The sequence below is a fragment of the Haliotis asinina genome, chromosome 5, assembly GCF_037392515.1.
Source record: "Haliotis asinina isolate JCU_RB_2024 chromosome 5, JCU_Hal_asi_v2, whole genome shotgun sequence".
Lineage (NCBI taxonomy): Eukaryota > Metazoa > Mollusca > Gastropoda > Lepetellida > Haliotidae > Haliotis > Haliotis asinina.
This window is the reverse complement of record NC_090284.1, coordinates 3,480,335-3,501,562: the sequence shown is the minus strand read 5'-3', so window position 1 is coordinate 3,501,562 and position 21,228 is coordinate 3,480,335. Positions and strand designations below refer to the sequence as shown.

Here is a 21,228-nt window from a genome sequence, read left to right as displayed (position 1 = left end):
CCTGCTTATAAAGTTACTACACTAGTCCCCGCACACAATGTTACTACACTAGTCCCAGCACACAATGTTACTACACTAGTCCCCGCACACAATGTTACTACACTAGTCCCCGCACACAATGTTACTACACTAGTCCCCGCACACAATGTTACTGCACTAGTCCCCGCACACAATATTACTGCACTAGTCCCCGCACACAATGTTACTACACTAGTCCCAGCACACAATGTTACTACACTAGTCCCCGCACACAATGTTACTACACTAGTCCCCGCACACAATGTTACTACACTAGTCCCCGCACACAATGTTACTACACTAGTCCTCGCACACAATGTTACTACACTAGTCCCCACACACAATGTCACAGCACTAGTCCCCGCACACAATGTTACTTCACAAGTCCCCGCACACATTGTCACTGCACTAGTCACTGTATGTTACTGCACTAGTCCATGCATAAATTACTTTTGATGACCCCCGCCAAAATAACACTGTACATTATGCTGCTGCATTAGACCTCACCTTTCTACCTACCAACAAACCTACCTACCCACCTACCTATCTCCCTATATACCTCAATCCCGTCTCCTCTCCCTCCCCTTCCCTCCCTTTCTCCCTCCCTCCCTTCCTATCAACCTATCAACCTATCTCCCCCCCCCCACCCCTGCCTACCACCTGAGACAAAAAACAGCATTTTTGTACATTCCATTGGTATACACTTCAGTATGGGCAGTTCATTATACAGCCATTTTGACCGGCCAGGTATATCTTTCCGAGATGAACCGCTGTAGAACCAGTGATATAGCAGATGACATTTGATTGTTGTCTAGACGAGAATCAGATACAGCCGGAGCAATGTGTAAGAAACGAGACAATTCACCTATATACGTTTGTCTAATGACACTTGGTCAAAGTCGTTATCATGTTCTCAGTATACAGTAACGTCTGTTCACTGGCGAGAAACAGCCATAATGATCACATTTCTCACTTAATACAAGCGAAGACAGAAGCTATACCTATACCCACCATCATCGACAACCCACACCTAATCACCGTGATGCTCGCTTGTTATTGAATAAATCCCTACCCGCAGAGCTACTGCTGGCGAGTGGCAGTGTTCTTGATCAAACCTACGTACACTCATATTCCCAAATTGATAATGTCAACTTGAAATAACTTTGAACAATATTACATTTTATAAATAATACTTTAAATATTTTTTTCCACATAAATAGTCAGGTATAAGAACAATGAAGACGCATGGGTCAAGTGAGGGTGAGGGTTATATGCCCCGTCAGCATTATACATAGTTAAAATGTCACAACGGGAATAGTTGTTTAAATTTTAATTCTGAATGCCACTCATCTCATCCAAGGCTGAGGACGTGGTGGTCACCTTAACCCGCCTTGATGGCTGCCGAAGAAACCTACAAGTTTCTGAGACAGCATTTAAAGAAACTGACACAGTCGGGGACGGCCTACTTGTAATGAATGCATTGCCATGTCTAATTACATGGGTTAACAATGCTTGCCCACCTTGCCACTCAAGGTGAACCATAAAGACAGAATCCGAACAATCCTATGATATAAATGAATATATATCACACAAATGTCTACACATAACTGGATACATGTCATATACACGATATCACTGGATGCATATCACGCATTCATTACACAACTGGATACATATTACATATATATGGTATATATACTGCACGAATGCCCGAAAGAATCTAACCATTTAAAGAACTGACAATTTCTCAGCTGGATCTTCGAACTTGACCCAAGCGCCTTGAGGTTCGATATGCAATCGTTGCAACTACATAACCAACCAATCGTCTCTTCAGTCTAAATTAGAGTGTGTAGTTGTACACCACATGTATACATACATGACGGATTTATCCAGATACCAAGACATGTAATCAACAATATCACAGACCTAGACTGCCCATACCACTGAAGTCGGCTCTCGAGACAAGCAGAAGAAAATGAGATTTGTTCTACCCACAGTACTAACGTCAGAGGCAAGGAGACACAGGTTTCATTTAAATCCATCTCTCACCTTGATATACGGCGAGAAGACTTAGTTTATATACTCATGAATTCACGATCCACCCTGATATAAGGCGGTAAGACATTTTATATGCAAGATATTTGCAACAGATTCAAGACAAACCTTGATATGAGGCGAGAAGACATAGCTCATATGCAAGTTACTCAGAGATAAAGATATAAACAATATGATAGTCATGAAACTCACCTTGATATTAGGCGCGAAGACATATGCTATACACATGAATGGAATGGCGGGAAGGAAGAGGATGAGATATACGAGTTTGCGGAACCAGCCGAGCGACTGCAAGAATCCCATCTCAGAGCCGTACCAGATGCTGGTCATGTGCTGCTGACAGTTGGGGTGGGCCACGAACTGCAGACACACACAGGCAGGGGAAACAGTAAATACAAACAACACATTGTCAATAATGGGGACACATCATTAAGAGGTGATTGTCACATATACGACATACAAAGGAACAGCTGCCTACATCTGCGGCAAACCTGACAAGCTGTTTATGTGTGTCTTTTGTACTTTACAACCCCGCAACTACCCGTGTTTGACTACTATATAGTACAATCCCCGTAACTACCTGTCTGTGACTGCTATATATTACAACCCCCGTAACTACCTGTCTTTGATTGCTGTCTATTACAACCCCCACCACTACCTACCTTTGTCTGCTGTTTATTACAACCCCCATTACTGCCTATCTTTGTCTGCTCTTTAGTACATTCCACGTAACTACCTGTCTTTGTCTGCTATATATTACAAACCCCGTAACTGTCTGTCTTTGTCTGTTATATATTACAACCCCCGTAACAGCCTGTTTTGTCTCTTACATATTACAACCCTCATCACTACCTATCTTTGTCTGCTATATATTACACCCCAACAAACTACCTGTCTTTGTTATATATTACAACCCCATAACAACCTGTCTTTGTCTGTTATATATTACAAACCCTGTAACTACCTGTCTTTGTCTGTTATATATTACATCCCAAGAAACTGCCTGTCTTTGTTTGTTATATAATACAACCCGAGAAACTGTCTGGGTACCTGCTGTATATGATAGCGGAAGTAACTACCTATCGTTGTCTGCTCTTTAATGGCTAGCTATCGATTCCTGATATATACAGCACAACAGTGACATGCTATCGGTGTCCGGGCCATTTATGATTCCATGAGACTAGCTGTCTGTTCCTGGTATACACAACACAATAATGACAAGCTGTCTGTTCCTGGTATACATAACACAATAATGACAAGGTGTCAGTGCCTAGTATATACAACATAATAATGGTAAAGTTTCGTTCCCTGTATACAAAACAACCGTGACTAGCTGTCTATTGTCTAGCTATTACACTGACTATCTGTCGGTCTCTTTGAAACACCCAATGCTCGAAGATGCCATTTATATGCACTAAACAACATTTTTTGTTATTACGCCCATAGAATTCCCTAATAAAGTTGCACTAGGATCCTAAACAGCATCCAGTTATTGCCTTCTTACCGGCATGTCAGGCAAAGTTGATCAAGATAAAAATCGAATTTGAAAAAGTGTATGACGAAAGTTCAGGGCAAAATAAGGTCCGATTTATGATGAACTGTTTTCATTTACAACCATTTCGAGTCACTTCATCAAGTGATTGTGTTCTTACAGCAACAATCAGACAGTGTTTGTCTTCAGCTAGCCTCTCCAGTCCGGGCTCAACCAGTTGATTACTGTTCTCTCTATGACAAATCATATACACAGCTAAATTCACTCTTCTTCAGCGACCATAGAATTTTCGGGGATTTTTTTTGGCAAGAAATAGAGATGTTATTAAAGAAGTTGTATTATCAGCGAGTATGTGTAGTACCGTGAGCGCGCCGAGGAGCACGGGACATTGAAGAGGCTATATTTCACCTTTGTGATAACAGTAATCCATGGGTATTGATTGTGCGCCAGCAGATCTCCACAGATAAATGGCCTCAACTCGGTGCCGCGCCTGTCAGCCGGGGTAACGGGAAGCCAACCAGGCATGAACACGGAACTATGGCAGGGAGGGAGGTGCAGAGGTAAACTGTGGGAGGTTATTCTGTTATGTCCACTGTTTGAAAGTATTGTTTTCTGCGCATTATGTATGGGTCGTCCACAGTCTCTCCAGTGGGTTTATCTGAAGCGCCCATGTGTTGTGTCTTCATATTCGATTGTTAGTGTGTAGATTCTCTGTATAGTGTCACGACTGCTAGTACCCATATTCCCTGTATTTCGTATCTTCTGTCAGTGTCTATATTTCCTACAGACTCTCACTGTGAGTATCCATATTCCCTGCATTTCGTCTCGCCTGTGAGTATCTGTATTCCTCTACGGCGTCTCCACTGTTAGTACCTATATTTCCTTATGGCGTCTCATCTGTTGATATACGGTGCTCTGTATACCAACATCTGTTTCTCCGTCTAATGACCCCGACATGGCGCTCTGTATGCCAACGTCAGTTGGTCCATCTAATACACCCCTACATAGGGCTCTGCATACCAACATCAATCTTTCCGTTTAATGCCATATGTTTGCGCGTGTAATGGCCCCTAAATCTGGCTCTGTATGCAAACATCTGTTTGTCCGTCTAATAGCCCCTATCTGGCGCTCTGTATGCTATCAGTTTTTCCGTCTTATGACCCCTACGTGGGGGTTTGCATGCCAACATCTAATTGTCAGTCTTATGGTTCCTGTATGGCGCTCTGTATGCAAACATCTGTTTGTCCGTCTAATAGCCCCTATCTGGCGCTCTGTATGCCATCAGTTTTTCCGTCTTATGACCCCTACGTGGGGGTTTGCATGCCAACATCTAATTGTCAGTCTTATGGTTCCTGTATGGCGCTCTGTATGCAAACGTCTGTTTGACCTTTTAATGACACTTACATGGGGGTCTGTATGCCACCATCTGCTTGTCCGTCTAAGGACCCCTACGAGGTGACCTGTATGCCAACATCTAATTGTCAGTCTAATGGTCCCTATCTAGCGCTCTGTATGCTAACATCTGTCTGTCCATCTGATGACTCTGTATTTCGTTCCATATGCGTTTACTGTTTTGTCAGTGTGAATGTCCTCGGCATTTCGTTTTGTAAATCAACTGCGGTTTTGCCGTCTGCAAGTACGGTCTGTATGTCAACACCTGTCTATCTACACTGGCATATTGCTATCTCGCTAGACACTCCACCTACCTTCTTCTCCTCGTAGCGAATGGCCTGTTTGAGTCTGGCGAGGGGGTCTCTTTGGGTTGTCTCCCCGCTCTCACTGAGCACCGCCTCCACCTCCTGAGTGCCCCGACACAGGTCCATCAGCTCACAGGCGAAGTTCATGCACTGTTCAACCATCCCCAGGTACTCGTTCTGCAACAATCCGACACAGTGAAAGCACTAGTGAAGAGCTCCAGTCCACAATACTCACACAAACCATTTCCACAGACCGCATCCCACGACTAGCCTTATAAGGTCATTGAGACTGAGGACATCTAAATCACGTTAAAAAGAAACAGATTTGGCGGAAACTTGAAGCAGGTGAATCTACCTATTTTAGGACCACACAAACCGACACAAAATATTCATAATTAAGAAAATGATTGAAAGAGGCTTCCGCGTTGGTGGAAACACGTAATTAAACCTTGCATAAACCAGTCGACTTCTCACAGAATGCTTTCCTAAGAACATATTAACATTTCTCGCCCGGCAACGGGACTGACATTTCGGATGTAGATTTGATCAAGCTAATGTCCAAGGTTAAAGTAACTCGCTTAATGTTAGTGCTTAATATCACAAAACACAATCATACGTTTAAACTGCAAAACTGCAGTCTACAGACAACATACACTTCCACAATACTTTAATGTTTAACTGTTTCACATGTTTGTTCGATTAAAAAGGAATTAGCATGTTTAACTGATTGTTTGCAGTTATGTAAGAATTAAAGACAATGATTTTTATATTCCTACAGACCTCATTAAAATAGTCTATTAAATTGTAACATTAATTTTATTATGGGTTCAATTCATTTTGAGAATCTGTACATACATCCCCATACAAAATTGTAAAAACCGTCATGGCATCAATTTGCCGATAATCCGAGAAACAAACGGCCAGTAAATCGTTGGATTCTCCTGGGTTTATTCCTTTACGTGAGTTTTCAGGGAATTGCTGTATGGGCAGTACACGTTTTGGTGCCGACATTTTGATGGTAAGAGGAACCAACAACGCGCCATACTCTCACATCTCAATCAGTTATCACACGTCAAGTGAACTATGACAAAATGTACCCATCAAGTGACCCGAGACAACACCTGTCAATGTTAACAACAAACAATAACTGTCAAAATGCAGCGGCTACACATTTCAGGAATTCCGGTATCGCCAGATTCCATTAGTTCATAAATGTCGAAGCTCACATCATGCTAAGAAACAGAACTAATATGTCTCTGACTGGCAACTTAATTATCTTTGTTCCAAGTAATAATATTTACGATGTATCAAGATTAAATTTGTCTACACGTGTCACCACGGGGCAGCCTTTATTTGTTGATATACGAGTTTATAACACTTGGCAAATCTGCAGTGTTGCAGTTTAGCGAGCTGATCAGACTTCATCAGTCGAGCAAAATCACAGCTGTACTAAGATATATGCACTGGCAACAGACTAGGGGTAGGGACGAACGTAGAGTTCACAGACACATGAATAGATCCAAAGGAGAGTTCACAGACACAGGCGTAATGACGAACGTAGAGTTCACAGACACATGGGGTGGGGGGCGGGGGGACTGAGAGTTCACAGACACATGGGAGGGGACGAACGGAGAGTTCACAGGCACATTAATAGATCCAAAGGAGAGTTCACAGACACATGGGAGGGGACGAACGTAGAGTTCACAGACACAGGTAGGGAGGAATGTAGAGTTCGCAGACACAGGTTTAGGGATGAACGTAGAGTTCACAGACACAGGGGTAGGGAGGAATGTACAGTTCACAGACACACGGGTAAGGACGAACGGAGAGTTCACAGACACATGGGTAGGGGGGGAGAGACAGAGAGAGAGACGGAGAGTTCACAGACACATTAATAGATCCAAAGGAGAGGTCACAGACGCATGGGTGTTGACGAACGTAGAGTTCACAGACACAGAGGTAAGGAGGAATGTAGAGTTCACAAACACATGGGAGGGGAGGGGCGGAGAGTTCACAGACACAGAGGTAAGGAGGAATGTAGAGTTCACAAACACATGGGAGGGGAGGGGCGGAGAGTTCACAGACACAGAGGTAAGGAGGAATGTAGAGTTCACAAACACATGGGAGGGGGGCGAACGTAGAGTTCACAGACACATGGGAGGGGAGGGGCGGAGAGTTCACAGACACAGGGGTAGAGACAATCACATGCGGGGAAAAGTAATACACACAACCTATTATATCTGTTACGTAAGGTACACAGGGAGCCATCCTATAATTGCAGCCCCACCCTTTGTACGATACCTGTTGAGAATTTACAGTTTCTGATGCACGTGCAATTAAAATTTCCTTTTCAAATTATTAGTACTCTTATGTTTTCTAACCAGGCCTAATCTCAGATTCGAACTCATGCCTACAGGTCTGCTTCCTGATAACGGGCGGGGGTTTAGACGACTAAGTCACCCCCAAGTTCCAACAAGCGAGGATTGCTGATGAATTGGATTGGTAATTTTGTTTTATGTGTGAAGGTTGAGAATACCACTTCCACTGACAAAAGAAGAACGATCAATGAACGCTATATAAACTTTGGTTCCAGATTGACTATTGAATGTGCAAACTGTTCCTATGATCGTCTTTCTTGTTTCCGTCTACGTTCCAGGTTCACGCATGAGCTTTTATTAAAGTACATTTGAGCCGTTACATATAGACTATCGACATTTATGACTTATATTCCTGGAATATATCCGTTTTCCGAGCGGGTTGAACAGGAAAGATCTCACTACTGCGTGCAGAGTGGGACTGCCACATGTATGTACGTACATCGTAACAATGTGACATGTAAGTACATCGTAACAATGACACGTGTAGGTACGCGTATCGTAACAATGGCACATGTATGTACGTGCACCGTAACAATGACTCATGAGTGTACGTACATCGTAACAATGTGACATGTACAACATATGTCATATTTGGGATTCAACTTTCTTAGTAAAGTACAAATTCTAGTACTCTTTTTGGTTGAGTCCCACATGGGATTCGAATCCGCACCCTCAGAGTCAGGCACCTAGTCGTTAGCACACAAAGTCAGCCACCTAGCCCGCTCAGTCACCGCGACTTTCACAAATATGACATATGTAGCATTTGACCACTTTCTAAATGGCACCGTGTAATCAATGTGAGATGTATGTGCAAACAATGATACGGGTTGGTACGTGCATCGTAACAATGACACATGCATGTACGTACACCGTAGCAATAACTCGTGTATGTACGTACATCGTCAGAATGACACATGTATGTACGTACTTCGTAACACCGACGCGTATGTCCATAGTCCGTAACACAAACAAGTACGAACATAAGTTGTAGCTTTGGGAGATATGCTCAACTACACAATAGCACTGGCATCCGCATTCATCAAAAGGAGAAAAACTACTACTTCACATTATTATAGTGAGAGCGGCAGAACATAAAGGTCGATGTCTCCCTGTAGGGACACCGTAGTACTGACACAAGTAGCTTTTAGCACATTTACACACAACACCGTCTACGCAACTCGATTATTTGTTTGGCAGACCCTCTAAAATACTCCAACAATGAAAGAAAATTAGAAACAGTGACTGTGATAATGCGATAATCATCTGACCACCTCCTGCCTGTGAGTTGTCCGTGTCGTATGAAAGTCTGGTATTCCACGATGACTCAATAACCGTGAAAACATGGTGGTACTGTCGTGCAGGGGAGATTTACACACGCTCTGGACATAGGGGCAATGGGGGGTGCGACTTTATTATGTTCGATCATGTCCGACCGTTTCGGCTTCACGGAATCCTTTAACCGAGTTCCATCAGGGTTCTACCAGGCGTTGACGATGCTGTGTGCTGGGCGGCAGTGTAGGATTGATGAACAGCGCTGGCGGGGAAGGGCCAGCCATGTATCACCCTGACACAGCACAGACTGAATCAGTGCCGGCGTTGATGACGCTATAATGATTATAGCACCGGTGTCTGGACCAGGTAAACAGGCAATAATTACTTAATCAGTGATTTACAATTTCCTCTTCAGCTTTTTGTCCATTATTCATCCCTTTTTCCCCGTTCTTCCATCCGTCTGATTTTAAACCCGTAGTTCTCTACCACTATAATCGTTGGACACAAACAACCTAATCAACGCCGTGTCCTCTCACCTAGCTTGATTCCGTCAAAACGTCAACGTGGACACAACAGTACCCTGGTGTTAAAACCCAAGCGTCCTTCCACTAACAACGTAATACTTAATGCCACGCACAAGCACTCTTATATTAACACCACAGCTCTCGTACATTTGCATACAACCACTCTAAATTTAAAACTAAAACTCTCACACATTTACATTAAAACTCTGTGATAAATAAATCCCAACTATCTTACATTTACATACTTCTTTGATATTAAACCACAAACTGTCCGACATTTCCATTCAGACACTATTACGCCTTAAACCAACTCTCTCATGTACGTACAAGTGCTCTAATATTTAAAACATCAGCTCTCTTACACTTACACTGTAGGATGTTATTTACGTTCACCATGAAAGGCACGTCCGATACGTGACGAAACAGTTTGTGTATTGTCACCCCAGGCGTAGTTTACCTCAGATCCCATACAAAATTATACACACGTAGCTATAATTCTAAACTCTTTGTAGTTAAAATTCTAAAGTCACTGCGACTATTATTCTCACTTCACGCATGTAGTTGTGGTTATCGAGTTAGTCAAGTAGTTATACTTCTGCCACACATGTAGCTATGATTCTCAAGTCACTGTAAATTGGAGAATTATGTCACCTGGAGCTGATTTTCAAACTACTGTAGCTAATGGAATCATGTCACTGTAGCTATGAGAATCATATCACGTGTACCTATGATTCTCAGGCCATTGTAGCTAATGGAATCATGTCACATGTAGCTATGATTCTCGGGTCATTGTAGCTATGAGAACACGTCACATGTAACTATGATTCTCAGGTCACTGTAGCTAATGGAATCATGCCACGAGTAACTTTGATTCTCAGGTCACTGTATCTATGAGAATCATGTCACTTGTAGCTAAGACTCTCACGACACAGAATATGGCTATAACGCACACGTCCTATCTGTTCTAACAGGTCCTAGCAACGTTTATGCAAACTTCAATCTCTCCAAATCAGTCTCGGTGGTGGAGCTCAAGTTCAAGTTCTATCTCCAATATTCAATACTAGTTATGTTATCCTGCTATTTTTATCATTTTAGTTTATTGATTTTTTCAAAACTTGTAGCAATGAACGAACGTTTACGGACATACAGAAATTCTGCAAACCACTAACTGTTTCCGAGCATGGCTCACTTGTCACAGAAACACGATGTATGTCGTTAGATCCCGCTTACAAAGACGTAGAGTAGACGCTTTGTTCAGACACTCTCCCATAATAGGCTACTCACCCAACGGCATCTTGTCCCAAGACTAATGTCAGAGGCGTTATATATGTGTTATACTCTCGACGTATAGAATTTACATCTCGCGCGGTCCTCTCTCATGTGGGACCTATGCTATGAATAAAAATCATATTAGTTTATTTACAGTACTGTCATGATGACTAACCCGTTCTGAATGTTCCCTGTGACAGGTACGCAGTTAAAGGAGGTCTGGGGGCTTCAAAGCTGCTGACAATGATCTCACATAAAAAGCACTAATGATTTATGAAAGCGATTTTTGAATATTTAACGAGGATGTGAGAGTGATGGAATCTGATATTTCTTTACAACCGTGCGAGAGAGTACTCTTCAACTGCCTCTCACACTGAATGCGAGATGTTGTAATTACAAGTAAATAATTGATTCATTAATTAATACTCCCAGAAAAGGTGTGACGTATCTACTTGAATTTAAGGTATTGTAGTTGTTGATGTGTTGATGTGTTGATGTGACAGATGAGATGATGCCTACAGATGAGATTTGATGTGTCGGTATCATCTTATACCATCTTATTCATCATATTTATCATATCACGATTGGGATGTTCTTGTGCCATACTATAATGGCTGTAGTGTTCTTCTGCTACAGTATTTTGGCTGTAGTGTTCTTGTGCTATAGTATTATGGCTACAATGTTCTTCTACCATAGTATTATGGCTGAAGTGTTCTTGTACCATAGCATTATGGCTGTAGTGTTATTGTATCACAGTATTGTGGATGTAGTGTTCTTGTACCATAGTATTGTGGCTGTAGTATTCTTGGACTATAGCATCGTGGTTATAGTGTTCTTCTACCATAGTATTATGGCTGTAGTGTTCTTGTGCCATAATATTGTGGCTGTAGGGTTCTTGTATCATAGTATTGTGGTTGCAGTATTCTTGTACCATAGCATTATGTCTGTAATGTTCTTGTACCATAGTATTATGGCTGTAGTGTTCCTGTACCATAGTATTATGGCTGTAGTGTTCTTGTACCATACCATTATGACTGTAGTGTTAGTCTACCCTAGTATTGTGGCTGTAGTGTTCTTGTACCATTGTATTATGGCTGTAGTGTTCTTGCACAATAGTATTGTGGCTGCAGTATTCTTGTACCATATTATTGTGGCTACAGTGTTCTTGTGCAATAGTATTGTGGCTCTAGTGTTCTTGTGCAATTGTATTCTGGCTGTAGTGTTCTTGAACCATGGTATTGTGGCTGTAAGTTGTTTTTGTATCATAGTATTGTGGCTGTAGTGTTCTTGTGCCATTGTATTCTGGTTGTAGTGTTGTTGCACCATAGTATTATGACTGTAGTATTTTTGTACCAGAGTATTATAGCTGTAGGGTTCTTGTGCCATAGTATTATGGCTGTAGTGTTCTTATACCATAGCATTGTGGCTGCAGTGTTCTTGTACCATAGTATTGTGGCTGCAGTGTTCTTGTACCATAGTATTGTGGCTGTAGTGTTCTTGTACCATAGTATTATGGCTGTAGTGTTCTTGTACCATAAGATTATGGCTGTAGTGTTCCTCTACCATAGTATTGTGGCTGTAGTGTTCTTGTGCCATTGTACTATGGTTGTAGGACTCTTGCACAATCGTATTGTGACTGCAGTATTCTTGTACCATAGATCTGTGGCTGCATTTTTCTTGTGCCATTGTATTATGGCTGTAGAGGTCTTGTACCATAGTATTGTGGCTGTAAGTTGTTTTTGTACCATAGTATTATGACTGTAGTATTCTTGTACCAGACTATTATGGCTGTAGGGTTGTTGTGCCATAGTGTTGTGGCCGTAGTGTCCTTATACCATAGCTTTGTGGCTGTAGTGTTCTTGTACCATAGCATTGTGGCTGTAGTGTTCTTGTATCATTTTATTGTGGCTGTAGTGTTTTTGTATCAGAGTATTGTGGCTGTAGTGTTCTTGTGCCATAATATTGTGGCTGTAGTGTTCTTGTACCATAGTATTGTGGCCGTAGTGTTCTTGTACCATAGTATTGTGGATGTAGTGTCTTTGTGCCACAGCTTTGTGACTGTAGTGTTCTTGTACTATAGTATTGTGGCTGTAGTGTTCTTGTACTATAGTATTGTGGCCGTAGTGTTCTTGTGCCATATCTTTGTGGCTGCAATGTACTTGTGCCATAATATTGTGGCTGTAGTGTTCTTGTACCATAGTATTGTGGCCGTAGTGTTCTTGTACCATAGTATTGTGGATGTAGTGTCTTTGTGCCATAGCTTTGTGGCTGTAGTGTTCTTGTACTATAGTATTGTGGCTGTAGTGTTCTTGTACTATAGTATTGTGGCCGTAGTGTTCCTGTGCCATATCTTTGTGGCTGCAATGTTCTTGTGCCATAGTATTGTGCCGAGTGTTCTTCTGCCATAGGATTGCGGCTGTAGTGTTCTTGTACAATAGTATTGTGGATGTAATGTCTTTGTGCCATACCTTTGTGGTTGCAGTGTTCTTGTGCCATACTATTGTGGCCGTACTGTTCTTGTACCTTAGTATTGTGGCCGTTGTGTTCTTGTACCATAGCTTTGTGGTTTCAGTGTTCTTGTGCCATAGTATTGTGGCTGTAGTGTTCTTGTACCATAGTATTGTGGCTGTAGTGTTCTTGGACAATAGTATTGTGGCCGTAGTGTTCTTGTACCATAGTATTGTGGCTGTAGTGTTCTTGTATCATAGCATTATGGCTGTAGTGGTCTTGTACCATAGTATTATGGCTGTAGTGTTCTTGTACCATAAGATTATGGCTGTAGTGTTCCTCTACCATAGTATTGTGGCTGTAGTGTTCTTGTGCCATTGTACTATGGTTGTAGGACTCTTGCACAATCGTATTGTGACTGCAGTATTCTTGTACCATAGAACTGTGGCTGCATTTTTCTTGTGCCATTGTATTATGGCTGTAGTGTTCTTGTACCATAGTATTGTGGCTGTAAGTTGTTTTTGTACCATAGTATTATGACTGTAGTATTCTTGTACCAGACTATTATGGCTGTAGGGTTGTTGTGCCATAGTGTTGTGGCCGTAGTGTCCTTATACCATAGCTTTGTGGCTGTAGTGTTCTTGTACCATAGTATTGTGGCTGTAGTGTTCTTGTACCATAGCATTGTGGCTGTAGTGTTCTTGTATCAGAGTATTGTGGCTGTAGTGTTTTTGTGCCATAGTATTGTGGCTGTAGTGTTCTTGTGCCATAATATTGTGGCTGTAGTGTTCTTGTACCATAGTATTGTGGATGTAGTGTCTTTGTGCCATAGCTTTGTGGTTGGCATGTTCTTGTACCATAATATTGTGGCTGTAGTGTTCTTGTACCATAGTATTGTGGCCGTAGTGTTCTTGTACCATAGTATTGTGGCCGTAGTGTCTTTGTGCCACAGCTTTGTGACTGTAGTGTTCTTGTACTATAGTATTGTGGCTGTAGTGTTCTTGTACTATAGTATTGTGGCCGTAGTGTTCTTGTGCCATATCTTTGTGGCTGCAATGTTCTTGTGCCATAGTATTGTGCCTAGTGTTCTTGTGCGATAGGATTGCGGCTGTAGTGTTCTTGTACCATAGTATTGTGGCTGTAGTGTTCTTGTACCATAGTATTGTGGATGTAGTGTCTTTGTGCCATAGCTTTGTGGTTGGCATGTTCTTGTACCATAATATTGTGGCTGTAGTGTTCTTGTACCATAGTATTGTGGCCGTAGTGTTCTTGTACCATAGTATTGTGGCCGTAGTGTCTTTGTGCCACAGCTTTGTGACTGTAGTGTTCTTGTACTATAGTATTGTGGCTGTAGTGTTCTTGTACTATAGTATTGTGGCCGTAGTGTTCTTGTGCCATATCTTTGTGGCTGCAATGTTCTTGTCCCATAGTATTGTGCCTAGTGTTCTTGTGCGATAGGATTGCGGCTGTAGTGTTCTTGTACCATAGTATTGTGGCTGTAGTGTTCTTGGACAATAGTATTGTGGCCGTAGTGTTCTTGTACCATAGTATTGTGGTTGTAGTGTTCTTGTACAATAGTATTGTGGCTGTAGTGTTCTTGTACCAGAGTATTGTGGCCGTTGTGTTCTTGTACCATAGTATTGTGGCCGTAGTGTTCTTGTACCATAGCATTGTGGCTGTTCTTGTACCATAGTATTGTGGCCGTAGTGTTCTTGTACTATAGTATTGTGGCTGTAGTGTTCTTGGGCCATAGTATTGTGGCTGTAGTGTCTTTGTGCCATAGTATTGTGACTGTAGTGTTCTTGTACCGTAGTATTGTGGCTGTAGTGTTCTTGTACCATAGTATTGTGGCTGTAGTGTTCTTGGGCCATAGTATTGTGGCTGTAGTGTTCTTGTGCCATAGTATTGTGACTGTAGTGTTCTTGTGCCATAGTATTGTGGATGTAGTGTCTTTGTGCCATAGCTTTGTGGATGTAATGTCTTTGTCCATAGCTTTGTGGTTGCAGTGTTCTTGTGCCATAGTATTGTGGCTGTAGTGTTCTTGTACCATAGTATTGTGGCTGTAGTGTTCTTGGGCCATAGTATTGTGGCCTTTGTGTTCTTGTACCTTAATATTGTGGCTGTGGTGTTCTTGTACCTTAATATTGTGGCTGTAGTGTTCTTGTACCATAGTATTTTGGATGTAGTGTCTTTGTGCCATAGCTTTGTGGCTGTAGTGTTCTCGTACCATAGTATTGTGGCCGTAGTGTTCTTGTGCCATAGTATTGTGACTGTAGTGTTCTTGTGCCATAGTATTGTGGCTGTATTGTTCTTGTACCATAGCTTTGTGGTTACAGTGTTCTTGTGCCCTAGCTTTGTGGCTGTAGTGTTCTTGTGCCATAGTTTTGTGGTTGCAGTGTTCTTGTACCATAGTATTGTGGCTGTAGTGTTCTTGGACAATAGTATTGTGGCCGTAGTGTTCTTGTACCATAGTATTGTGGCTGTAGTGTTCTTGTATCATAGCATTATGGCTGTAGTGGTCTTGTACCATAGTATTATGGCTGTAGTGTTCTTGTACCATAAGATTATGGCTGTAGTGTTCCTCTACCATAGTATTGTGGCTGTAGTGTTCTTGTGCCATTGTACTATGGTTGTAGGACTCTTGCACAATCGTATTGTGACTGCAGTATTCTTGTACCATAGAACTGTGGCTGCATTTTTCTTGTGCCATTGTATTATGGCTGTAGTGTTCTTGTACCATAGTATTGTGGCTGTAAGTTGTTTTTGTACCATAGTATTATGACTGTAGTATTCTTGTACCAGACTATTATGGCTGTAGGGTTGTTGTGCCATAGTGTTGTGGCCGTAGTGTCCTTATACCATAGCTTTGTGGCTGTAGTGTTCTTGTACCATAGTATTGTGGCTGTAGTGTTCTTGTACCATAGCATTGTGGCTGTAGTGTTCTTGTATCAGAGTATTGTGGCTGTAGTGTTTTTGTGCCATAGTATTGTGGCTGTAGTGTTCTTGTGCCATAATATTGTGGCTGTAGTGTTCTTGTACCATAGTATTGTGGATGTAGTGTCTTTGTGCCATAGCTTTGTGGTTGGCATGTTCTTGTACCATAATATTGTGGCTGTAGTGTTCTTGTACCATAGTATTGTGGCCGTAGTGTTCTTGTACCATAGTATTGTGGCCGTAGTGTCTTTGTGCCACAGCTTTGTGACTGTAGTGTTCTTGTACTATAGTATTGTGGCTGTAGTGTTCTTGTACTATAGTATTGTGGCCGTAGTGTTCTTGTGCCATATCTTTGTGGCTGCAATGTTCTTGTGCCATAGTATTGTGCCTAGTGTTCTTGTGCGATAGGATTGCGGCTGTAGTGTTCTTGTACCATAGTATTGTGGCTGTAGTGTTCTTGTACAATAGTATTGTGGATGTAATGTCTTTGTGCCATAGCTTTGTGGTTGCAGTGTTCTTGTGCCATAGTATTGTGGCTGTAGTGTTCTTGGACAATAGTATTGTGGCCGTAGTGTTCTTGTACCATAGTATTGTGGTTGTAGTGTTCTTGTACAATAGTATTGTGGCTGTAGTGTTCTTGTACCAGAGTATTGTGGCCGTTGTGTTCTTGTACCATAGTATTGTGGCCGTAGTGTTCTTGTACCATAGCATTGTGGCTGTTCTTGTACCATAGTATTGTGGCCGTAGTGTTCTTGTACTATAGTATTGTGGCTGTAGTGTTCTTGGGCCATAGTATTGTGGCTGTAGTGTCTTTGTGCCATAGTATTGTGACTGTAGTGTTCTTGTACCGTAGTATTGTGGCTGTAGTGTTCTTGTACCATAGTATTGTGGCTGTAGTGTTCTTGGGCCATAGTATTGTGGCTGTAGTGTTCTTGTGCCATAGTATTGTGACTGTAGTGTTCTTGTGCCATAGTATTGTGGATGTAGTGTCTTTGTGCCATAGCTTTGTGGATGTAATGTCTTTGTCCATAGCTTTGTGGTTGCAGTGTTCTTGTGCCATAGTATTGTGGCTGTAGTGTTCTTGTACCATAGTATTGTGGCTGTAGTGTTCTTGGGCCATAGTATTGTGGCCTTTGTGTTCTTGTACCTTAATATTGTGGCTGTGGTGTTCTTGTACCTTAATATTGTGGCTGTAGTGTTCTTGTACCATAGTATTTTGGATGTAGTGTCTTTGTGCCATAGCTTTGTGGCTGTAGTGTTCTCGTACCATAGTATTGTGGCCGTAGTGTTCTTGTGCCATAGTATTGTGACTGTAGTGTTCTTGTGCCATAGTATTGTGGCTGTATTGTTCTTGTACCATAGCTTTGTGGTTACAGTGTTCTTGTGCCCTAGCTTTGTGGCTGTAGTGTTCTTGTGCCATAGTTTTGTGGTTGCAGTGTTCTTGTACCATAATATTGTGGCTGTAGTGTTCTTGTGCCATAGTATTGTGACTGTAGTGTTCTTGTACCGTAGTATTGTGGCTGTAGTGTTCTTGTACCATAGTATTGTGGCTGTAGTGTTCTTGGGCCATAGTATTGTGGCTGTAGTGTTCTTGTGCCATAGTATTGTGACTGTAGTGTTCTTGTGCCATAGTATTGTGGATGTAGTGTCTTTGTGCCATAGCTTTGTGGATGTAATGTCTTTGTCCATAGCTTTGTGGTTGCAGTGTTCTTGTGCCATAGTATTGTGGCTGTAGTGTTCTTGTACCATAGTATTGTGGCTGTAGTGTTCTTGGGCCATAGTATTGTGGCCTTTGTGTTCTTGTACCATAGTATTGTGGTTGCAGTGTTCTTGTACCTTAATATTGTGGCTGTGGTGTTCTTGTACCATAGTATTTTGGATGTAGTGTCTTTGTGCCATAGCTTTGTGGCTGTAGTGTTCTCGTACCATAGTATTGTGGCCGTAGTGTTCTTGTGCCATAGTATTGTGACTGTAGTGTTCTTGTGCCATAGTATTGTGGCTGTATTGTTCTTGTACCATAGCTTTGTGGTTACAGTGTTCTTGTGCCCTAGCTTTGTGGCTGTATTGTTCTTGTACCATAGTATTGTGGTTGCAGTGTTCTTGTGCCCTAGCTTTGTGGCTGTAGTGTTCTTGTGCCATAGCTTTGTGGTTGCAGTGTTCTTGTGGACTAGCTTTGTGGCTGTAGTGTTCTTGTGCCATAGCTTTGTGGTTGCAGTTTTCTTGTAGTATAGTATTGTGGCTGTAGTGTTCTTGTACCGTAGTATTGTGGCTGTAGTGTTCTCGTGTCACATGCTGCCCCACTCCCCGTGAGGCATTACCATCCCTAAGAGCTTCTTCACAACCACACTGAACGCACATGACAATAAATGATTTGTGTCTGAAAATAAGTTTTGAAACCTGCAGCGCTTAGAAATTAAATATAGGGATATCATTCATAATCGCGCTGCAGTGTAAAATGTCTTTTGAGAATTAAACAGATCTATCAATTCTAAGTTTCTGGAAAACTTTGAATATTCTTCATGATGTGAATCCCTGGACAGTGTGAATAAAAAGGCTTCTAAGCCTATTCACATACACTGGGATGAGGAGGCAGTACATTTTGTTTTAGTTGTCACCGACCCACAACTCCCTCTTGACAAGCCATGGTTCTGTAGTGTGACTAGATCTGCATTCCAAGCAGAGAGGGTATAGACGCTCTAAACACGGGGGTGACGCGACGCTCTCTTTCGCTGACATTCCATCTCATTTTGCATAATATTCCTAATTTGGTATAACTATTCTCATTTGATACAATAAATCTAAATTACGTGGCAGATCTTCTTTTGACTTTGCGGCATAATGAAGAAATATTTTCCCCAGAGGGCTCCCACGTGACTATGGGTCATATCTTGGCCCTCGGGGAAAGGTAGTGGGATGCTCGAGTTTCACAACACGAGCCATGAACCACACCATACCAGTACATCGGAAAGCTGGTCGTTCAAAGTATACAGATATTACAGAAAGTATTGTGGCTAGATGTATTGTATTTCACTCCGCTGTTACACAAGAAATAGCTAAATTCCGGAAACAGATAATCAACCTAGCCATGTGGGGCATCGAACCCTGTCCAAGCTACTTGGTTAACGCAAATGATCCAAATTGTCACGAATAATTGCTTGTTGCGTTATCGGCAGAATGATTTCATTGTCGTATACAATATCTACATCATTGTGTGAAAATCGATAGTTGTATTAGATAAAACATGATTTCAGCAAGAACAGATAAAAGACGAACTTGCATGGGGACGATTCACACCACGAATTCCACGCGGACCTCGGCATCACATCGTTGTGTGGAGCTGACATGCAGTAGGTCCTGCCCAGTGACCTCATCTCTACTTATAGCGGATCGAAATACCATAATTTACCTAGGTTTACCTAAAAATATAGCCAAGGTTTACCAGGCATCACCAGGGTTTACCGCAATGATATCATAGTCGGTTACAACCTAAACACCTTTACTCTGGTTGCACCGTTACTTGGTGAGTACTAACAGGCTGTACTGTGTGTATAGTCTATATAGCGTATAAATTTATTACACCACAGATAGGTCTGTCATAGGTTACATACAAAGGAGGACATGTATGAGTCTAGTTTTACCAAAACTATTAAATAGCTTGATTGGGAAGTCCAATTCTTAATTAAAATGACCCGACCCTTTGGGAAATCTCTCCTTGGCGAAATGATGAACGAAAGCCTGAATAAACACGCTGACCACTAGACTACCCGATGGACAGTCTGTAAGGGATCCACATGGGGTAGATCAGAATAAGTGCTCACTCTCGGCCCTAACTCACCCAGCCTTGTTATTTACAGTTTATCCTACAATCGATTAAAACTCGAGGACTTCAAAGACCAATAGAGGAGATGAGAAAACACTCCTTATCCCCTTTGTACTGCAGCTCCCCCGCCCAATTGGACCCACCTTCGTTGCCTAGCTCTCTTCGCAGAGCGCCACTGGGGCAGAACCAAGAGGAAATATCGTAAAATAAGTTTCCTTTTCTAAATGAGAAAATCGATTAATTTGCTTAAATAAAAGTTGGAATGTATTTTCTTCAAAGAGTAATGTTTTCGGTCCATCTGGTAATGTACAAGTGATCACGTGGTTACATGGTGTGATGGGTTGTGTATGCATTAAGTGCGCTGAAGATGGACGGAAGTGAGGGTTTAATATCTAAGTTCCCAGCAATATGTAGCATTATGTGAAGATAGTATCATCCTCCACGTATTAGCGTAACGGGATAGTTGTACAGCAATAATCACGGTTTCGGCATCAGCTGCAAGGGTTGATAAAACTCCTCACACATGTCTGATATATATATGTTATATGTTATATGTTCTATGTTATATATATATATGTTATTCCAGAGATCATACTGACCAAAGTATCGAGATATCTTATATGCCATTCCAGATTTATGTTAGATTCGAATTCATCGGTCCGCTTTTGAGTCAAACGAACTGTACATTGATGTGAGTACACACGGTTCTCCGATGCTACCAGAGTTGGTGTGGCCAGGGCCCTCTGTGCTGTAGATAACTACAACTAGGACAATACCCCAGCTTCATTCGGCAAGATCTGACCAATCAATTAGTTCAATTACAAGAAGATGAATGACGGCACAAGATAATGAAGTGGGGTGGCTTCCACAGGTCACCAAGGCAGTAAGAGTGTGACCTACTCCAGGACCCTCGGCTACAGGCAGGTCTGGATGGCGGGCAAGAGATGGGAGGGGTTGGGGGAAGAAAATAACTGTATGTCTTATCCATATTCCGGTCACGATACCGCTCTAGAGGTGTCCGGCCTGGTCAGCTGAAACTCGACCTTCACGCTCATCACGGATAATCAGGATTGCCAAATTCGTGGGTGTTCAGGATAACTGACAGCAGGGTGAATCTTCTAGTTTCAGTCAAATCAATGGAGCTCTTAGATGCATGGTGTAGCAGGACGTCACAGCTGTCAGAAACCACTTGTGACGTGACTCTCAGATCGCATCTGGACTCAACCTTATAACATGTATCTGCATACAACAAGCATCGTTACGTGACTTTTTCAGCCTTGGCTATTCACACACACACACACACACACACACACACACACAC

At 42.0% G+C, this 21,228-nt stretch overlaps 1 protein-coding gene across 1 annotated transcript in view; it reads right to left on the bottom strand.

Annotated features, from left to right (window-relative positions):
* Positions 1–21,228, bottom strand: part of LOC137283606 (short transient receptor potential channel 7-like) — a 93,041-nt gene that overhangs the window by 32,332 nt on the left and 39,481 nt on the right. The window contains exons 3-4 of the mRNA XM_067815198.1: positions 5,272–5,439; positions 2,266–2,433 (exon numbers count right to left, since the gene is read on the bottom strand). Of these exons, the coding sequence (XP_067671299.1) occupies positions 2,266–2,433; positions 5,272–5,439 (336 nt within the window). The remainder of the gene's footprint in view (positions 1–2,265; positions 2,434–5,271; positions 5,440–21,228) is intronic.